This window comes from Amblyomma americanum, chromosome 8 (assembly GCF_052857255.1).
Source record: "Amblyomma americanum isolate KBUSLIRL-KWMA chromosome 8, ASM5285725v1, whole genome shotgun sequence".
In the NCBI taxonomy this organism is placed as follows: domain Eukaryota; kingdom Metazoa; phylum Arthropoda; class Arachnida; order Ixodida; family Ixodidae; genus Amblyomma; species Amblyomma americanum.
Genome location: NC_135504.1, coordinates 39757428 through 39773672, shown reverse-complemented (window position 1 = coordinate 39773672; position 16245 = coordinate 39757428). Strand labels below are relative to the sequence as shown.

At 48.7% G+C, this 16245-nt stretch overlaps 1 protein-coding gene across 1 annotated transcript in view; it reads left to right on the top strand.

Annotated features, from left to right (window-relative positions):
- LOC144101420 (uncharacterized) overlaps positions 1-14530 on the top strand; it is a 58473-nt gene extending 43943 nt beyond the window's left edge. The window contains exons 3-10 of the mRNA XM_077634584.1: positions 204-368; positions 2004-2248; positions 3154-3257; positions 4049-4157; positions 5681-5848; positions 7346-7468; positions 8933-9337; positions 9948-14530. Coding sequence (XP_077490710.1) covers positions 204-368; positions 2004-2248; positions 3154-3257; positions 4049-4157; positions 5681-5848; positions 7346-7468; positions 8933-9337; positions 9948-12974 — 4346 coding nt within the window. The 3' untranslated portion in view covers positions 12975-14530. The remainder of the gene's footprint in view (positions 1-203; positions 369-2003; positions 2249-3153; positions 3258-4048; positions 4158-5680; positions 5849-7345; positions 7469-8932; positions 9338-9947) is intronic.
- Positions 14531-16245: the final 1715 nt, after the last annotated feature.

Sequence of the window (16245 nt, the reverse complement as noted above, 5' to 3'; positions counted from 1 at the left end):
CCCGCACGCGCTATAATCCCGCTTTCCTTCGTTGCCAAACCAGTGAACGAATTTCGATGGTTAATCTATCGGCTTTGATTCATATGACGCTGTGCACACTGCTTTTGAATAAACAAGCATTTCATAGAGATCTTGTATGTGTATTGTTGTTCTTCGCTCTCGCCTGCACAGTACACATCTTGAGCTCTCATTGGCTAATGCAGGTGTGTGCGACAAGAGCCTCCTGCCCACCCGTAGCGTGGTGTGCTACGTGAGGCCCGATGACCCACACTTCGACCTGTCCCAGCTGGACCCCTGCCTCTGCACACACGTCGTCTACGGGACGCTACAGATACAGGGGGATCTGTCGCTGGGACCTTTCAACCACGGTGAGTTTCTTTCGTGCAACGAATTGGCTTTCGCACAAAGAAAATTTCTCGGTACTTTAGAAAAGCTTGCTAGAAATGCTTGCTTGCTGAGAGGCTTGCTTAGAATTGCTTGCTAGAAATGCGAGCAATAATGATTTTAATTACCCTGTTAGCTGAAACAACGGAGAGCGCTGAATTCAATATCATGGGGCGAAAGTGTTAAAAACAGTACAACTCAAAATCAATATGGCTCCCAATTTCCTGTCCTTTATTACGGTGTTCTACTTTTTTAAGATTGAAGGTTATGTTTGCTGAATTTCATATGTCGGATCCTGCGTCTTGGCTGCCATTGTTTTGTTGACTGAGCGTGTGTAACCGAGCTTTGTGTATATTCTCTCGCCGAAATAAAGAATGTGTACAATGGGACTGTACTTGCTTCGGTTGTGGCCCCAGCAGATTTTGCAAGTGTTTTAGTATTCGACTTGCTATATAATAAAGAAATAATAGAAAGAACAAGAACAAAATTGGCTCTTTCCAGTGCTTTGCGCACGCACTTACAAGAAAAAAGCAGAAATTGACAGGGGTACCTAGTTACCTTACGTGCTTGCATTGCGACATCATTAGAAGCTGTTGATGCCTTCACCGGAACTGGCGTGAATTCCGCTCTGGTGACGTCACTTGTTTCCAGCTAAGGAGAATTATCCACTCTGGTGGCGTCAATTGACTCCAGCGAATGGACATAATTTATGCCCGGTGTCAAATTTTTTCCTGATGACGCGCTGGATGGTGTCGCCTTAAAACGTAGTGTACATACTTCTAAAATAAGACGAAAGTAAAGAATATCGTTTTCTGTCAAGAAGAATTATTAATAATGAAAACCGCAAAATGTATTTTTGAACCAGACTGATTAGAGGGATGTTTGTTTCAGTTTACTATCACCATATAAATGTCAATATTTTATAATACGAACAAGGAATTAAAAAAGATTACGATAGACACTCCTCGCTGATTTTTTGTGCTTGGTAGGGCACCTTAAAACATGCGCGCTGATAAGTTTCCACATTACAATTATTTCTGACATCACTTCCGCGCTTGAAACGAGAGTTGTTTTTATCCGATAAGTAGGCCAAAGAAAAGCTGAATGAAATCTTACGAAGTGGAGATAGTTGTGAACCGGCTAGTCTTCGGAAGTGATTCTCGAGGACTTAATATGCCAGCGTAGCACTGTAAATTGTTTTGGATGTTTATGGTGTGTATTTCCAGGGCTTTATACTCGAGTGGCTCCCACAACTGCATTAAGCCAGCTGCACCTCAGACCTTTTCTTAGAGGCGAATATACTTTCACTCTGACCTGAGTGTTTCATGGGTAACAAATCCTGTGGTCTGCGCCAGCAGTGCATTAAGTAATGGGCTTCAGTGGGCTTATAGGCTTTTGATACATACTTCCGTATATACAGCATACCTTCTCTCCTCACTGTCGTTCTCACCTTTTGACCCTTATCCCCTTTGCCCTTGTGCGGAGTAGCCAGAAATAACAATCGCTGCCTTTCTTCTAACTTATTTCTCTCTGTCGACCCCATTCTCACCTCCAGCTGACCATGGCAGTTTTCAGAGCATTTGGAAAAATGGGCTCATTTTTACGGACTCATTACGCAGGTAACCTGACGGCCCTGGGCGTGCTCCGCCAGAGGAACCCTCAGCTGGTGCCCATGGTGGAGCTGCGTGGTCTAGACCACGTGGAGCAGGTGCCCAACGAGGAGCAGCTGGTGCAATTGGCCCAGCAGGTGTCCCACGTCGTGGCCCCCACCAAGCCCAGGGGTCTGGACGTGGACTACCAGCTGCATGGCGTCGACTACCAGGTGGCCATGGAGCAGAGGCCCGTGCTGGGACAGTTCCTGCACGTGAGTCACCCACTTCCCTGCACGAGTTAGGTCTAAACCTCCATCGGTTAGCGCAACCCGAGAGCATATTGCATGTAGAAATGAGCATCAGCTCTTTGGAAGAGCGGTACTAGGGAACTTTGAAATATTCAGGCGCAAATTACGGTGTAATATGCTGTAGAACATAATGAGTACACAACAACGCAGAAAGTTTCTAAGAGACGGCCCAGCACACAGACTGAAAGTGTTATAGACGCCTTGAAGTGCTCTTTTCAGTGAGTAGCAGATGCCTAATATCTCGTTCTCATGATTGAAAACAATTGTGATTTAAGGGAGAACAAAACAATGCTCAGTTGGACTAATTACCAATAAAATGCAGCACACGCGATTGGAATGTTAAGCACCTGGCTTCTGCGCGCTTACATTCAGGCGAAACGGCGCTGAGACGATGGGAGCGTGGTGCACGGTTAGCGTAACAGTCTATAGGGTTCGACTGCTTTATTGTTAGAGAAGTGCATTGTTCTACTTGAGCCAAGCTACGTTGAAGCAACTTGCGATGGCCAAGGTAGGAAATAGTTTACTTCGTTCGCATGAATTGCCATTTCAGTGTGCTAACACAAGGCGTTTCAAACCAACGTCCATAGTACGATTCATCATGAGCTAGTACATCTGCATGTTTGCACGTATTTGTGGCTTGAAACCACAAATTTCTTAATACTCATGCCCCTCAGTCTTTCGCCGCAAAAGATTTATCTAGCGGGCGTCTGAAGAAAGAGTAAACCGCATACGGCAGAGCGACGTGTGCGCCGTCTGCCTTAGTCTGTTGGCGCCATTTCAAGTCCTGGCATTGCCGTCTCCGCGTCCTCGCTTGGCGCCAGCCGCTGCGTGCGGCTCGCTCAGTACACTGGTGCGGTTCCCTCTTGCAGCACTTCCGGCAAGAGACGCCCCTCCGACACCCGGTCGTGACGGTCACTGTGGCCAAGGAGCCCCACCTCGTGAACCACGCCTACGATTTCAGGACGCTGGTCAGGTCTGTTCCTCCTCCTCCTCCTTGCACCCTACCTCACTCGCTATGCTTCTCTAATCTGTCACTGCTATTTTTGCCTTTCTGCTCCAGCGCTCTTATGAATGCATGCGAAACTCTGTTTCATAAGTGTTTTCTCTCTTTTTTTTGGCTAAGCCAGTACAGAGTCCCCGATAACTGAACAGGACGTTGTGGACAGAAACAAGAACAGTGAAGAAATTTTTCCAGAAATAAATTTCTTTGTATTTTTGCCATTTATTACTTGAGCGAGGAAAACCTGCAAGACAACGTTCTGTAAACGTGACAGGTACTGCATGTGCCTTTGTGATCACACCTCCGTATATAAATGCATCCCACCGCGGTGGCTCAGTGGTTATGGCGCTCGTCTACTGACCCGGAAGACTGGGGTTCGGTCCCTGCCGCTTCGGTCACATTTCGATGGAGGCGAAATTCTAGAAGCCCGTGTACTGTGCGATGTCAGTGCGCGTTAAAAAAAATCCCAGGTGGTCGAAATTTCCGGAGCGTCCCTAATAGCCTGAGTAGCTTTGGGACGTTAACAACCCACAAACCATAAACGAAACCATAAATACATAGCACGTTCAGTTAAAGCCAAATGAAATCTGACAAAAAACATCTGGTTTAGAGCTATCGTTCCGACAGGAGGACCTGGGACCTCCAGCTTTTTCTATTAGCTCTGCTTCCTATTTTAAGCATTATGACACTCGCTGTCGTTCTTGAGTTTGTCGTCTTGGTCCTAAACTAAAGCAGTTCTCCCGTTTCTCCCATTGCGTTTGCAGGAACGCTGACTACGTTAACGTTCCGGCCTTTATGTTCCACGACGGACAGCCCGAGTACGCGTCGCACCCTGCGCCTCTGCACGGAGATCGAGGAGCCATGGACAACACGGTATGAATGCGGCTACATCAGTGACTGCGATCTTGTAGCCGTGCATTGGACTGCTCTAAAAGCAGTGTTGCTACTCCTTACAAAAATTTCTTTAGTCAGTCTATAGACTGCACATAGACTTCTGTCTATAAAGTCTGTAGAATCTCTATAGACAAACCCTATATAACAGTCTACAGGCAATACAGATCCTACAGACAGTCTATAGACAATCTATAGACCACATTTGTAAGGGAACAGTTGCATCGCGCAGTGTGTCAAATTACAACTGGCCTATAGTCGGAGAGGACTAAAGAACGAAGCGCATTTTCCCCGATAGAGGACGATATTCAAGCCATTGGCGTCGGACGATTCTCGTGGACCTGCTAGCGTGACAATGCAAAGAGAGGGCTATCCCTGACTATAGAGGGAGGGGTGTGTTCCCTTTCATCTGCCACTCCCTGCATTGTCACACTAGCAGGACCACGAGAATCAGCCGACGCCGTTGGCTGGAAGGGGGTCTGCTGACGGGGAAAAGCCGCTTCGTTCTTGAGTTGTATCCGACTCCAGTACACCAAAGGGACTGCTTTACAGCTTGAGGTTAGTGGCGCTGTATAGAATGACCCCTGTATGCATGACAGGGAAGGGCGATCCAGCATAGTTAGGGTCGTCAATTCATGAATGTGGAAGCTTGCCTTATTCTTACATATAGAGCTCACCAGCTCTAAGGAGATGTGGACCAATAACGCTGTACACAGTCACTCACCCCTACCCAGAATTCCCACATTTATTCAAATTAGCAAAGTCGTTGCAATGAACCCGCAGTCAAGCGAAAAAAGGAGAGGAGTCTCATTCGCTTTTAGGCCTATCTTTCAATAACTGCGGAGACATGGGGTCATTCACCTTTCAACACATACTGAATCGTTATAGCAACCCCCAACATTTCGGCGGGTGCCGTTTCTATTTAAAGATAATTAAATTCAATCAGGATTTTATTCAGAGCTAGAATCAAATCGCATATAATATAGCGAAAAAGTGCAATTGCATGATGAGCATGCATCCTACTGCCAATAAACAGCTTGCTCGTTCTGTAACTTCTTTCGTTATTGTATTCAAAAAAACAAAAATACTGAAAAGAATCGAATAAAAAAGGTCACAGTAGTTTAAGAGTGCAACCACCTGAAAGCCCTGAAACAGCCTAGAAAATATTTCACGTTTTTAATTCTCGCACACGCGTGTTTAAACGTAGTGTTTTTTTCAGCGAAGTATACAAAATGAGAACTTCCATGATGTTGCAAATATCTGCCTTTGAAGAACACTTCAGACGCTGCTGGTTATCCTATCATTGATGCGATTACACCTTGTGATTCTTGTGTTTCTTCCTGCCACAAGCCCGATAAGAGCCTGAGGTGCATGCAATTAAATAAATATAGGCTCCAAGAAACTCACGATAAAATGTAATGTCAGTTCAAGTCAGAGAAACGTGGATGACATCTTCCCTCGGTGTAACGAATCGGCCGTAAATGCTCAACCGTTTTGCGACGCAGGATTCCCTGGTGAACCTGGTGCTGGCGATGGGTGTTCCGCGCCAGAAGGTGGTGGTGGGCGTGCCCATGTTCGGCATGACCTACCGCCTGGCCGACCCCAACGTGGCGACGGTTGGCGCTCCGCTGTACCACGGACACGACGACTCCTACCAGTTCAATCACCCGCAGGTGTGCTAGACAGGCTTACTTTGACGATTATCTTGAGAACGTTCTATGCGCTTGAGCACGTTAGTGATGGTTAAGTATGCCTTTATCCAGACTAGAGCAGAAAAGATTCTGTTCACTCACTGCAGTATTCTACGAGCATCGTCAGGAAAAATAGCTCGTAAATGGGTTCAAAGGAAGCGTTAGATTCTCGACCCCGTTTGGCTTGACAAAAAGAAAGGTCGTATAGGGCTTGGTGTTTGTTGCCAGGTTACTGCACATCATATGGTTTAAATATACGCAGGTACAGCTAAATATCGCCAATGAATAGATGCCTGTCAAACCCAAGAGTGAACTGGTCTCTCCATAGGAGCGCAAGGGGGGGTGGCGAGGGGGAGAGACAATTCATGCCAGCGACCGTTGTTCATGCCTTCGGGGTAGAAAGAAGGAAATATGGTGCAAAATTTTTGCCCCTTTCCCATGTCTATTAGGGGCGCCACTGCCCACTTGCAACCCCCCCCCCCCCCACCTCTGCGCACGCCTATACTGCCAAACAAATTAAATGGGCAATAGGGGCTAGTTGCTTGTACGTGGTGCCCAATTAGCGTGCTACCGCAGAAACACTACACGGCGGTGAAGGAAGAGGTTTTTCAGGTTTTTTTTTGTTTTTCGACCCCTTAACTGTTCAGTGTGTTTCAGTGCTGCCGCGAGACTGGAAGACCAGGGTGTCTGTCACCGACAGAGTGCTTTCTCTCACTCGTTTTCTGGGAGGAGTGCGTGCGAACACTATTGCACGCCTGTATTTGTCTCATCCTTCACCACTGTCGACCGAAGCACCATGCCAGGCACATAGCCGGACTAGCACATGCAGCAATGCCGCTGTCGCCCGGTAACTTTCAATCGATATCAATATCAATGCAAATCCGACGCTGATACACGGCCATTTCAATCCTGCTCGACCCCAAGCCGGTTCCTGAAGCGCGATCAAAGCGCCACCTTCATGCTCAGAAAATGAAATAACGCAAAATAAATCTGAGACATCCATAAACGTACTCTACAGCGGCTATAAATTTTTGAATTTTTTATTTTTTTGTCTAACCAGTAAAGAAACGTAGCGACCACGTGCACTGGCCAGCGTATCGAGGTCGGCGTGCGTTTGTGGTGAAACCTGATCTATCTGCGTCAATGCTTCGGCATTTATGATAAAAAGTGTTTTTGCTTACTTGTACTTCTTACAAACTCATTGGTTTGCCACCATTCATACAACCACGTGGGCATGCAGCGCCACTTGTCGTTTAGCAGGCGAACTAGCCGATCTGGATCGAGTGGGAACGTGCAGCAACCTTGCATAGGGGGCGCTCGAAACTTCGGTCGATTTCGGGCTCGACCGGCATTGAAATTGCCCGAATAAATATAAATATTACATTTTTATAATATATAGCAGTATAAATATTATTTCTCTTTCTCTCTCTCTGCTCCAGCATGCTCTCACGTTTTCTCTCGCCCCTCTCTCCTCCGCAGTTCTGCGCCCTGCAGCACAACTTGAACTTCACCGTTGCCCGCGACGCCGACCTGACAGCCCCCTACGCAGTCAGCGGAGATGCCTTCATGGGATTTGAGGACGAGCTCAGCTTGAGACTCAAGGTAAGACCGCGTGGCCTGCTTGGATTTTAATTGAAGAACAGCTATCGAGCGTAAAAATCGTTCGTGAATGCAAGCTTTGCAGGCACTTCTGAAAACATTACTGAACGTCCACAGCTTTTAGTGAAAAGGGGAAATTGCCAAACGCAGTTAGTAGAGGTTCAGTGCAGTTTCGCTTTAACCAAAACTGCATGATAGGAGTTTCACGTGTGGCGTAACCAACAAATTTGCGAATGGAGCACCGCGCATGCGCGGTAGACAGCGCAGTGTCTCGCTTATACCATTTTTATAACCTTGGAATATTTTCTTACGCCTCTATTGTAATATTAATGCAACTGCCAGCGTCCGCCTATATAATATCGGAGTCCGAACCCGTATTAAATAGAAATCTATAATTGCTGATAACAACGCAAACTAACGGGGTTATTTTAATGCAAAAGCACACGCTAGGAGGCAACGTAAGGCGCTTTCAGATACAGAAAAAAACAACCGCAATTTCTGAACCGCGTACAGCAAAACACCTGCGCAAGAAAATCAGGAAATATAACGCAAGCCGAATTAAAGCAGGAACTTTAAATTGAAACGAACTATGGAAGGAGACCTAATCTTATTTGCAAATTTATTTCACAATTCAACTGTGAAAATGTGCGTTTCACAAACATAATTATTGCACACGCGAGGATGCAGGAGCCAATGCCGTGTAGAGTGCATATTGGTGCTTTATGAACAACGTTCATTACGCACTACAGCTGTCTTATTCGTTAAATAAACCTTTGTGTGAACAATCGGATGGTTTGCACGTCTTTCGCGCGGGTTCCGACTATACCCTTGAGCTCCTCGACAATACCAATTGTGATACTATCCACAGGGTTCATGCACTGAAATCCGGCACTCTTACTGGCCCTAAACTTGAACATCATCTGAGTGCCACGTACGCCACTTGTGCCATTGAAACAAAGTGCAGAGGGCTGCTGAAAACTTGAACATGTCATATACAGAACACGGCAGAGCACCACCATTAGCTGGCTGCTCAGCTCACCAGCGGCGCCACCAATTTCAAACTCCCAGAAAGTGATCCCAGGTCATATCATGGTCAGATTTTGATTCCAAGTTCGTCGACCAGTTGGCCGTTGTCCACTTAACATAAGAGAATATTTATTTATTTATTTATTTATTTATTTATTTGAACCTCAAGGGTCCCTGACGGGACATTACATGAGGAGTGGGCGCAATAACAGCGGTTAACAATGGATGTTACATGGGAATCAAGACGATGACATGGCTTCCTCGATGGCAGTCGTGAAATCGGCTGGATCAGGGATTAGTGCTAAGTCGGAGGGAAGGTCATTCCAGTCGCAGTGTATCGGGATTTGACCTTGACTGAAGTCTTCTCCCTTGTAACCAGTAGGGCTTAACAACAAAGACTATCCCAGGCCCCTAACCACATGTTTGTGTTGCACGTTGCAGGGCAAGTATGTCCATGTCCAAGACCTCGGAGGTGTCTACGCGTACGCCGTCAACGACGACGACACGCGCGCCGTCTGCGGACAGGGACAGTTCCCGCTGCTGCACAGCCTGCACGAGGGCATTACGGGAGGTCTGCATGGCGCCGGTGGCCAGCTCGACTACGTGGCTACCAACACCGAGACCCGCATCGTGCGAATCGTAGACCAGACCGGGCACAACTTACACGTGGACGGACTCAACTCGTACAGCGTCGCCGGCTTCACTTGCACCCGTGCCGGGTCTTACCGGCATCCGGGAGACTGCTCCAAGTTCTTCCGTTGCGTCAAGTACGACCAGCGCAAGCACGACTACACGGTCTTCATCTTCGACTGTCCGCCAGGACTCGTGTTCGACGAGAAAATCGAGGTGCGTACTAAGTCCCGGGCTTTGTTTACCGATTGCACGTGTCGCAATATATAGTCAGATTAAATCTGACGCCAACGGTATAACCAGTCCGATAGCTGGGCAGTTGGGGAAAGAAGGTAGGCATCCATCATCCTACTGTCATACTATGGTTATAAACTGTAAAAGTTCATATTTATTGAACTTACATGCAAGCCGACCACCCTACGTCTGAATTTTTAAGTTGATGAAGCATATGTATGATCACTTTTTCTTTATATGAATGAACGCAATATGAAGAAAAGTAGGAAGAGATATTCTCACATTGCTATGAAATGAATTTACGAATATCGTTCGAAACCTCTTAGTCAGCTTTAGAACGGATAAATCGTTTATTCATTGCGAATAAATGAGTGAGTCAACGTGACAGAAGTGGTTTTTAGAAGTGGTAGCACCGTATCCTAGGGGGAAAAGAGAGATAATGCTGCAACATATAAGTTTTGTACGCTCGAGACCGTGAGGTTCTCTTCCTTGGCGCAACGGGTGCTGCCTTAATTGAATGATAAAGGAAATTTGAAGTGTTCGTTTAGTTGCAAATGAACCTTGGATATATGAGGGCGTATCTTCCTTGCAGGTTTGCAATTGGCCGTCGTGGTCTGAGTCCTGCCACGGTTCAGGAGAGATTGCCACCACACCAAAGTCCGCCTTCCGATGCCCGGGAGTAGGCTACTATCAAGACCCTGACAACTGCCGCTGGTTCTACTTCTGCGACGATGCGTACGAGAATGGAACCCTTATGGCCTTCGACATGCGCTGTCCACACGGCCTCGGCTTCGACCCAAACACCTTCAGCTGCAACTACCAGGCAGTCACTCCCGGCTGCAAGGGCTACTCCGGCGTCGTTCAGCAGGCTCTCTTCGGACCGTCGCTGTTCAGTCCCGGAGAATTCTACCACAGACCAGCTGGCTCGGCGGCCATTCGTGGAGGTGTTCCCCTTCTTCCTGGACACGTCCAGAGGCCTCAGCCTCTCGGCCTTCATGGCGTGTCCGTCCCGACGGGCGTGATCCCGACCGAGATTCACCTTTCCGCCCCATTTGCTCAGCAGAGAATACACCCGCTTGTGAAAAAGAGCGCCTACCACCGGCCGTCGCACGTGCAAACAAGGGACATTCCTGCTCATTTCCTGCCTTCTGCGTACCAAGGTCAACTGGGATCGCACTATCCCGAGATCCAAATCGAGGCTCGCCTCATCCAGTCGCCGGACCTTCAGGGACAGGGCGTCTACTACGGACAACAGGTCTACGGGCAGCCACCACTGTACGAACAAGCGCCGCAGGTCCCTAAGACGACCGGCGGCTACGGAGCTTTGCAAGTAACCGTGCCTCAGGGAACTCAGGCTCCTGTGCTCCAGCAACCGGCTGGCCCCACTCTGTACAGCCAGGATGGAAGCTACGGCGCAGTCGGCCAGCTCCCGCCTGGAACGTATAGGGTGCCAACAGCCAACATTCCACCTCCTCCAGCACCGCCACCAAAGTTCCAGGTTCCTGGCGTCCAGTACGGACCACCAGAGGTGCACAGAAACTTCGACCACACGCTCTCGAACCTCTACCGTCACCACATCGTCCACGGTCCTGGATCGAGTGCAGCGTTCATTCCTGGACCACCGCAGCTTCCTCAGTATTACAGGCCGTTCCAAGAACTGCCCAGACCGCTCTCGTATCCTCCGCAACTTGATTCAGGCTTGAGGCCTCTATCTGGACCTTACAACAGTTATATGAGGTTTAACCCTGCCACGTCCTTCTACGGTGGCTATGCTGGCACTTACGAACGCAAAGCGTTTTCGCCTCCGCTTGTGCGGCCACAGTCCCGCATTCGATACGAAACGCTGCCACCGGCGCCTCAGTTCCAAACAGGGCCACAGGGCGATTCATACTTCCAAACGCAGAAGCCACAGGCAGGCAGCAACTCCTTCCTCTTTGGCAATACGGAACCGCAACCTCCACGCTACGATGGCCTCACGCAGGTTGTGAGAACCAGACTGCCCTTCGGCACGGCAAATGTGTACCTCTTCAACCCACTTACTTACATGAACACCAATTTCAGGCAAGGCATGACCATGTTTGGTTCCAACTACCTCTACGGAGATAGCCACCACATGTTCCCTTTGCGCCCTCCGGACCCACCGAAACCCACGGTTCCGACGCTGCCTGTAACCAGACCTCTGAGCTTTGTGCCCAAGCCACCCGAGACTCGAACTGTTCCTCCATTCACCATTGGTGGACCAGGAACCCAATACACGTACACAACGCCACCTCCAGCACCGAGAAGGGACGACGACGAGCTCATTTCACTCGACGCACTGACCAACACCAGGAGCCGTCCACTGGTTCCGGCAGCTCCTACGCCACTCGGCCAGCCGCCGCTTTCACAGCAACTTCCCAAATACAATGGTCCCAGTTACACAGCGCCGCCCTCCCTTCAGCTGCCACCAGTTCAACCGCAGAAGCCTTCGTTCTCATTCTCTCCAGGACAGAATCTTGGTGCCACACGCAAGCTCCCGCCTCCACTGCCAACCCCCACAATCCTGCCTGCCGGTCCTGCCCCGACGTTTGCGGCTCTGGCTCCCAAACCACCGACTCCGACTGTCCCGGTTCTCAGACCGATTCCACCCACAGTTCCTGCACAGACAAGGCGACCAGCACCGCCTCCTCCTCCATCACTACCACCTTCACCCCCACCGCGGCCAACGTATACGATACCAATCTCTCAACCCCCAGTGCCCACAGCTCCCGCCTACTCGTCGCCTGCCGTTCCCGCACTGCCGCCTGCGCCCATTCCCACCAAGCCGACATCAAAACTCCCACCACTTCCTTCGCCTCCTCCTTCGCTTCCTCCTGTGCCTCCTACCACAACCACAGCTGTCACCAAACCGGCCGCAAAGTACTCCGTCAACAAGCTCGTTGTCGAAGAGCGCGACCCGCTTATCACAAACGTCAAGCCAATCCTCCACACTGCTCCGCTCGACGATCCTCCGCAGTCCATCATCGAAGAACTGCAGACTGTCCTGGGACGGATGCGACCCGGAAGCTATGCCAACCCTGTCATCACGCCGATCGAACAATTGCTCGAAGAGGAGGACGACCAGGCCGTCAAACTCATCGCCAGCGACCAGGGACCACCGGAGCTGCCGCACGCTGGAGCTCGCGTCCTATCCAAGCCGGCCCTTCCGGTCGAGATCCTCGACCCTCAGCTCCTGGCGCACAAAGTCCAGAAACCGCTGTCTGCTCAGCAGTCCGCGGCCAGCGTTGCGGACAGTCCGCCACCGGACAAGTCCTCAGTGTTCCTCAAGGGAAAGACTCTGGTCGAGAACATTCAGGCCACGAACAAAGTACCGGCCGACGGTCTCCAGCAGGAGCTCAGAGACAAGGCTTCCAAGATGTCCACCATTCCGGAGGTGGCCTGTACTCGGGTGGGTCTGTTCAGGCACCCGACCGACTGCAGCCGCTTCTACGAGTGTTACTACGACAAGTGGCTACAGAAGTACACGGTGCACGAATTCGAGTGTCCCATCAAGCTGGCATTCGACAGCTCTGTGTCCGCCTGCAGCTCCGAAGGCTACGAGAAGCTCTGCAGCAAGAAGAGTGCTGCCGCAGCGAAATGAAAGGACACGTGCGCGCATATTCTTGGTAGAAGGAATTGCGCTCGCCCTGTACATTGTCATCTGCGCACCCGCACACATGAACACGCACTCAAAAGGAAAATACGTTACAGCGCTCAGAGGTGTACTATGACCGAATGTCTTCGAATGTCTTGTGGACGCGGTGGATGTTCTGGAAAAGCAGCAGCAAATACCGATTCTAGGTTCACTTTCCAGGAGCGATAGTTAGGGTGAACCGGTTCAATCGAATGGCAAGGACAGTGTCGCTCGCTTCGTAAGCCTATATGTCGACCCTCGACTCAATAAGGAGTTATAGCAGACTGTGAGCATCGTCCCTTCTCGCCGCAAGGCAGAGACGTAGGCCAGGAAGTACAGGCAAAGACGGAAATGAAACTGCGCGCGAGCATTAATGCCAAATCAATACCAATAGCAAGTCAATGACAACGGAAGTGCCCACATGCCTGAAGTGACTCTCTAATGGCCGCGTCGGCAGAAAACATAGGAAATGTTGCGATGCAGATCGGCGAGGAATGCCTGTCTGGATTTCGAGACGAAATAAAGATAAATGAAAGAGGTCTTAACGTGCGTCATAGTTATAACCATAGGGAACAGTTCAGAACTTCAGCTACATGCGTTCGAGAAAAAAGTGATAGTGATCAAACTTTAAGGTCGTGGCGTGGGAATGGCGTTGCGTGGGCGTGAGAATGAACCTGCAGTCGGGGACAAAAGTCACTAGACTACATGTTCTTCAAGCGAAGCGATAGCTCTGTTATTATCCGGCGGCTGAAGACCAGACTTGTGGAGATGAAAGAACAAAATTTTGACCTTCACGTCAACAAATGTGGCCTCCAGCCGCTGGCTAATAGCAGAGCTTTTGGCTTCGTTTGAGGAAGACATGTTCCATGGACTTGTTTCCCCTACTTCACTTTGTTCATTATGCATCGACTGGCGACGACACTATTGTTTGATACTTTTTGTTGAAAGTAAGATTTTGCTAGAACCTGTGAAAGGTTACAGCTGGCAAATCTTCCACAGAGCAGGAGCAGAATTGTTTTATTTAAAACCAAGATATGTCACACAAAATACTCAGCAGCACTAACTCATGTGAGCGGAAGAGGCGCAAGTGCTGCAATCATAAGCAAAGGTGTGCCCAAGCGAACTGCGTCGAGAAGTGCGATTAAAATCGAGGGGACTATGGGAACTGAACAAGCTTTTAATACCGTTATAAAACAAAGCACACTTCAACGCACTTAAACACCATATGTTACAAAAAGCAATGTCCACACGCAATTTACACAAGCACACGTCGACCATAATCATTCTCAACTAGCGACATGGATCACAGTAACGCAGCATGCATTTCGCCAGGCAAGTACGCCACTGCTCCCCAAGCCTTTCAGTGGCATGCTGAAGAATCGACCAAGGCGGGAGCTACGCCTGTGACCACGGCAACAAAGAATCTCTACGATGTCTATCTACATGTTATGTTATGCAGTGGAGTTACTGTTGTTATGAGTTGTGTTAGGTTGGAGAAATAAAATTATTTCTTTGTTCATAAAGAGTTAAACTTGTACTCCCCTGAGGCGGGTACTTGTCTAACGACTGGTGCCTTGTTATAAACGAGGCTAGTAGTCAGTGTGGACACTATGTCGCGAAGAAACGGACGCCACGCTCAATGTCTCCACTTTTTCTCACAATCAGCATGTCGGTCCTGCTTTCGGTGATGATAAGTACGTAGCAGGGTTTCCCGCAAATGAAAATCGGTTCACAAACACGTTTTCATGGAAAGCAACTCTATGTGCAATTGGAGAGTGAAGCCGATGCCAGTGCCGCACTGCTGGTGGCCGTTGTCACTGGAGGTATCGTTACGTAGAGAATCAAATATTATCGAAGCAATTTTAACTGTTTTCGAAAAAGAGCTGCTGAAGGGTTTCCTGGTTACAATACCGTAGACTGGGCATCTAAGTGGACTGTGCTATATATCAGTTAATGCTGGAGGAAGTCTAGAAACTGCGCAGAAGGACGAGGACAGCAGGTAAAGAAATGAATACGGCACCACGGGTGCAAGAACTAGCCCGCAAGAACTCTGTACTAAACCATCGAATGTTACTCGTAAGCATTCAAGGTCAAAGCGCTTTCTTCGCTGGAACTCCACCCCATTTCTATGAAAAGTTCCAGCAAGTTTGTTGGCCAGTAGAAAACGCGCATGTTCCTCCCTGCACTGGCGTCACACGTGAAACGGTAAGGTCGTGGTTATTTGCATCCTTAAGCGTCGATGGGACATGCGCGAGGTTTGCGTCCCTATCAGCTAGCGTACAGAAGGAAAAAAAAAAGCTTGAAGGCTTTGAGTAAGCCTCGCTAAAGTCGATGTGATAGCTGCGATATCAATTGAAAAGACAGAAGATAGTAAGCATTTTATTTGTACACTGGAACAGCGAAAGAAAAAAATCTGACCGCAGGAAATTGATTCAAATCATTGCTTGCCTTGTACTAAACACGGCAATAGAATTAATTCTTAACCCTGCTTTTAATAAAGTTACCTGTTGTCATGAAATCCTCTGTAGCCACGTTCTGATGCAAAGTTAGCAGTTCGGGTACCATCGGAGGTCTTTGCCTTGCAGTGGGCGTAGTCAGGCTGTTGATGATGCTGATGATGATGCCCTTTGAGAGAGGACGCGAAACACTTTTGGCAACAAGCATAGGCGACGTCACATATTGAAGCGAGCCATCAGGAAATGGCTTAAGCAATGAAAATGAGCAGTGACTTGCTCGACCATTACAGCGTGTACAGAAGGGCGTCATGGAGGGAGGACTAAAGAGAAAAAAAAAGCGTCTGAACCCTCTAGCCCTATTGGGGGTGGAAGAAAGAGCTTATTCGGTTTGTTCCAGATGTTATGCAATTCTGAAATGGCTACTTGCGCAAGAAGCTTAACTAGGCCAACTTAACTATAGGCCCAGGCACTAAATTTAAACAGCAGTTTCGGCGTCCATTTTAGAAGGCAGAAAAATCAAAGCAGCAGACCATGACGAATTATACCACTTCCTATAAACAGTAAGAAATATGCGCAGTACAGAATACACGCACTTCTTATTTATTTTTAATAACTTAAAGACCCGGCGATGTGTGTTACAAAAGGGGCCAGTACAAATAGCATGAGGAGCAAGTATTTAACACAGCGAAAGATGACATTTTCGGCGAAGTTTGATGACCACGTGATAGGTGCGATGTTGTTGGGTACGACAAGTAAAGCGCCGCTTGCCTAATCCACCCCTC